Here is a 5,411-nt window from a genome sequence, read left to right as displayed (position 1 = left end):
GGGGGGGGGTACTCCTAACCAGCATGTAGGCAGGTCTGATGGGCACCTCCCTCAGCAACCTGACGAACCTTTTGTCCTGCACCACTTCTTAGAGACACTTCGTCTTTCCTCATTGGAGGCATTAAGCAGTCTCACAATCTCCTTCGGTCATAATGTCCATCTCAACATCTCGCTGTGTTTTGCGACTGCTTCCGCGGCATGCATCCCCAACTACGTTAGTGACGATCACCAACCATCGGCCATCGGCGATGTTCAATGGCAGACGGCTGCTCTCGTCAATGAGCCTGGAAGGCCAGCAGCAGGTGTGTGATGCCTCAAGCCAGCGGGACTTCAAATCACAATCTACCTCCATCGGTGGCTTTGCTTAACCCCAGCTTAATGCCCAGCTTCTCTCTGGACATCTCCAACAAGCGGACCCAGCAGTGTACGACATCATAGAGAAGGTATGTTCCCGCTCCGAAGATGCATGGTGCCGCCGACCTCCCGTCTTTGGATGGGCATCTTTTTGCCAGAACTGATACCTTGTAGGAGAAAAATAGGCAGAAACATTTTATTAATCTCATTCCTTCCGAGAATTTCACTTCGCAGGCAGTCCTCGATGCCCTGGGTAGTGTCATGCAAAGTAAGCCTCCCCATCCTCTGATAAAACGAGGAAGCCTATTACTGACATGCCATGGCAGACAAGTACTCTGAGGGGTACCCGGGTGCGCGATACTATGGCGGTAACGAGTTTATAGACCAGGCGGAGCGGCTTTGCCAGCAACGGGCCCTGGAGGCCTTCAGTCTCGACGCGTCGCAGTGGGGAGTCAACGTCCAAGGTCAGCATTTGCCATTTTAGTCATTTTTTCATCCTCACTGACACATTCCCAGCGCTCTCTGGTGCCCCCGCAAATCTCTATGTCTACTCTGCCCTGATGAACACTCACGATCGTCTGATGGGTCTCGACTTACCACACGGCGGCCATCTCTCACACGGCTACCAAACGCCAACCAAGAAGATCTCGGCCGTTTCGAAGTACTTCGAGACCGTGCCTTACAGGTTGGACGAGGCGACGGGTGAAATCGACTATGCTAAGCTGGAGGAGCTAGCTATTGTTTACAGACCCAAAATCATCGTAGCCGGCACCAGTGCATATTCGAAGCTCATCGACTACAAACGCATGCGCGAAATCTGCGACAAGGTTAACGCCTATCTTCTCGCCGATATGGCACATATTGCAGGTCTGGTCGCCGCAAAGGTTATGCCAGGTCCCTTTGCATATGCCGACGTGGTCACTACTACCAGTCATAAGAGCTTACGGGGACCCCGCGGCGCTCTTATCTTCTACCGGAAGGGCGTTCGTCGCCAAAACCCAAAGACGAAGGAGGACGAGTTGTACAATCTGGAGGGTCCGATAAACGCTTCCGTTTTCCCTGGTCACCAGGGAGGCCCCCATAATCACACCATCACGGCTTTGGCTGTCGCCCTTAAACAGGCGCAGAGTCCCGAATTCCACGCCTACCAGGCTCAAGTGCTTTCCAATGCGAAAGCACTCAGTCGTCGCCTAGGTGAATCGAAGGACAAAGGAGGCCTCGGCTACAAACTGGTCGGTGGCGAAACTGAGAACCACCTAGTTCTCGTGGATCTCAAGCCCCAAGAGATTGATGGCAGTCGCGTTGAACGTGTTCTTGAACTCGTCGGGGTAGCCGCCAACAAAAACACCGTCCCTGGCGACCGCTCTGCTCTCGTGCCTGGAGGTCTCCGGATCGGCACACCAGCCATGACGACGCGAGGTTTCGGAGAAGAGGACTTTGCTCGGGTAGGGGACATCATTGATCGTGCCGTAACTATTGCAGTGCGTATTGATAAAGCAGCAAGGCAGGCGGCGGCAGAGCGTGGAGAGAAGAAGCCTGGGCTACTCCGTATCTTTATTACACATTTAGGCAACGGTGATACGGACCCCGAGATCGTCCAGTTGCGGTCAGAGGTTTCAGACTGGGTTGGTACTTATCCTTTACCCTGGGTCTCTCAGCCCTAAAAACAGGTTCATGAAGGTCCAGTCCAGCCACGAGATTGGAAGAACAAGGCTTTATGGAGGAGGGAATTAGCTAGGTTATGTACTAAGTTAGTAAATGTGGAGACATCGGCGTATTAAAGTTTCATAGGGTAGGTTGCGCTCAGGGGCGGATATCAGCAACTAGGTGAACATTGAGCGTTTTAGGGTGGTTTCTGGTTAATTGTTCACTGTCCTGGTCCAGGGTTTTAGGTAGTTCCGGGATATCTATAGGTTATATACTTATATTAGGAGTCGCTGTTAGGTCTTATCTGGCTAGTCGTTCTTTAGCCTATAGTCGAATATTATAGGAGGCCCGTTATTCTAACTATACTACTTAGGTATTCCGACTATGGGTTTAATCAGACTAGACCTAATCTTCTTACTTATTACCTTATAGATCTGTTTTTAATAATATTTTTTATTTATATTACTAAACTACTAAATAGTAGGCGGCGCGTTTATTATCTTATTATAAGAATAAGATAGCCGTGGACATAGGCGGCTAAGACGTTAATATAGAAAAGGAAGAGGAAGGGGTATTACTATTACTGCTGCTCTTAGCGTCGATAAAACGAGTACCAGTAACCTAAAGAACGCTATTTAGGTTCTGGCATAGGCCTTACCCTTTTAGGATAGGTTGCTAAGGGATATTTTTAAGTGTGAAATTATACTATGGGTATAAGGTCCTAGTATATTATAGAATTATAGTTATAGAATAGATAAACCTTTAGGTCGGGTTATAATATAATAGATATTCTTAAGTTCTATACGGGTATCCTCCTAGCCAAACACAGTGATCGGCTAACTAGTTTATACCTCCCTGGACGTATAGTAGATATATAGGTCTACTGCTACGCACCACTATCCGATACTATACTAGCACTAAAGCCCGTATAGCGCTGGATTAGTGCTAGTATTATACTAACACTAAAGCCCGTATAGCGCTAGATTAGTGCTAGCACTATACTAGCACTAAAGCCCGTATAGCGCTGGAATAGTGCTAGCACTATACTAGCACTAAAGCCTATATAGTGCTAGAATAGTGCTAGCACTAGCTAAGTCCTAGATAGACCGAGGTTTCCTTATAGCTATATAGAGCGGGAACCTCGCCCTCTCCTTTAGATAATTTATCCTATTTATATATTATTTACTATACCCTAAGGTTACCTAACTTAAATCCTTTTATAGGTCCTATAGTACTGGCTAGCTAGAGATATATACGGTTAGTGTATATTAAATAGTAGTAACTAAAATAAGATTATTCGATTTTAGTAAGGTTCGGGTACCGACCCTATTAAACGACTATAGAGACTATTCTAGTTACACGACCCTAGGGTAAGTAACTATCCGTTATTAATAAAATGCCTCCCCTTAAATAGGACTAGGCGATAAGCAGCGACTATTAAGCTATAGCCTAATAGTGCCGATAAGGAACTACTTACCCACGCGCCCCTTACTATATTTATTAGCCTTTTAGCGTAAAGTATAAAGGTCTGCGTACTAAACCCCTATTTAGTTAAATAGCTATATATAGCGTACTAAGCGGATATATAGCTAAAACGGTACCGGTTAACCGTAATCCACTAAGTAAAGCGCCTCCCCTTTATTAGGACTAGGCGAGTAAGCGATAAGTATAAGAGTCTACGAGTACTAGTTATCCGACGGGCCCGTATCTAAAACGACCTATCGAATACTAAATAGTATTATCATAAAACCCGCTTAATAATAACCGACGCTCCTTACCCCGTTCTCCTAGACTCTCCCCCTACGCTAAGGGATCTAAAAGGCGTATATCGCCTCGCTATAATAGCGAACGCCTATCTAGATATAGCCGAAAAGGTTCTTATACCCGAATATTAGCTACTCCTCTTTATAGCCGAGTAAGCTAGGAACCTCCCTGGTATTAGTGGAGCTAGCTATACTATAACCTCTAAAAGAAGAGTCACTAAAGCTATCCTGCCTCCTTAGCTAACCTATCCTACTAAGTGGGTTACCTATTATAACTCTTTCGTAAAGGTATTCTATAATTAGCTAAAGAAGGAGCCCGAGTATATCGACCTTTATAAGTCTATAGTTATACCCTATAATAGCGTAGTAAAGGGAAAGGAGCTAGCCCCCTTTACCGCCGGGTATAATTCTTTGCCGGTGGAACTAAAGATTAAGGTCAAGGGATCGGAATCGCTTCTAATCCGCCCCGCTATAAGTATAATTAAACGGCTAGTCGGAAGTTTCCCTAAAGATATAGCGGAAAGCCCTTTACTAAAGTACGCTAAACCTTTTAAAGGAACGCCCGACTATACCCTAATACCTAATAACCGTATATTATTATCCGACTAGGAAAGTTATTAAGCCGATACTATAAGCTACTACGATAAACGTATAAGCCCTATACCCTCCGATATTATATACTACCCTCGCGATAAGACGGAGGATATCGGATCCGGGAATAATAGGAACCCGGAACGCTAATAGTACCGGATAGCCCCTCCGGGTAATAGTCCTCCCGGATATAATCCTCTTAGCGTAGGCCCTTTACTAGGGAATACGCCGGATATTAACTACCTGGAACTATACCTGTATATACGATAATCGGATTTACTTACTATCCATAGCTAGCGCGATAATCGGACGCACCGATTTAAGGCCGATAACCTAGGCTATTTTAAGCCTCCTTTATACTTTACTACTAACTAGGATCTTAAAACCGAAGGAACTAAACTAATCTATATAGATATTTTCCGCTTTGTTAACGTAATAGACTAATATACTAGCCTAAGTGCCTAGCACCGCGAGTCCCTTCCCCGCGGACTAGCCCGCTATCTATTAGGTAAGGCTTCTATATAGTTTATAAGTCTTAATAAGGGACGATATTCGTACCTTACTATAATAGCCACCGTTACGGAATAAAAGACCGCCTTATAGGAAAGGTTCTAACTGCCTTAAAAGGAAGCCGAGTATAAGCTGAGGCGTAAGCAATATACCCTAAATAATATAGTTACCCGCTAAGATATCTATATCTTTATAGATAAGGTAATCCGATTAGTAAAGGCGGCTAATAAACCTAAAGGTAAGTATTTAGTTTTTATATAGGACCGCTTAGATACTAACCTAGTAAATACTATTCCCTATCCCGGACCGGAAACCATAGCGACTAACTTTATAAATAGCCTAGCTAATATAATACTAGGATAGTACCGGAATTATACTAATAAAGCCCAGAAGGTACTTATTACCCGATAAACCTTATTATAGATCGAACGGATATCGACCTTAAACTAATCTTCCTAGGTATACTCGCCCTTTCCCCGGTACCCGGATCGACGCGGTAGCCTAGTTCCACGCCGCTTACCGTAGCCCGAATAATATTCCCTAGCG

At 44.9% G+C, this 5,411-nt stretch overlaps 1 protein-coding gene across 1 annotated transcript; it reads left to right on the top strand.

Annotated features, from left to right (window-relative positions):
• Positions 1-383: 383 nt before the first annotated feature.
• Positions 384-2,352, top strand: ACRALDRAFT_1063862 (uncharacterized protein; the record flags this gene model as incomplete). Its single annotated transcript, XM_071016866.1, has 4 exons — positions 384-443; positions 529-622; positions 681-818; positions 871-2,352. Coding segments are annotated over 4 exons (1,440 nt in total), but the record flags the coding sequence as incomplete, so codon positions are not given.
• Positions 2,353-5,411: the final 3,059 nt, after the last annotated feature.

This window comes from Sodiomyces alcalophilus (assembly GCF_042370955.1).
Source record: "Sodiomyces alcalophilus JCM 7366 unplaced genomic scaffold ACRALscaffold_4, whole genome shotgun sequence".
Taxonomy (NCBI): Eukaryota; Fungi; Ascomycota; class Sordariomycetes; order Glomerellales; family Plectosphaerellaceae; genus Sodiomyces; species Sodiomyces alcalophilus.
This window is presented reverse-complemented; position numbering and strand designations above follow the sequence as displayed.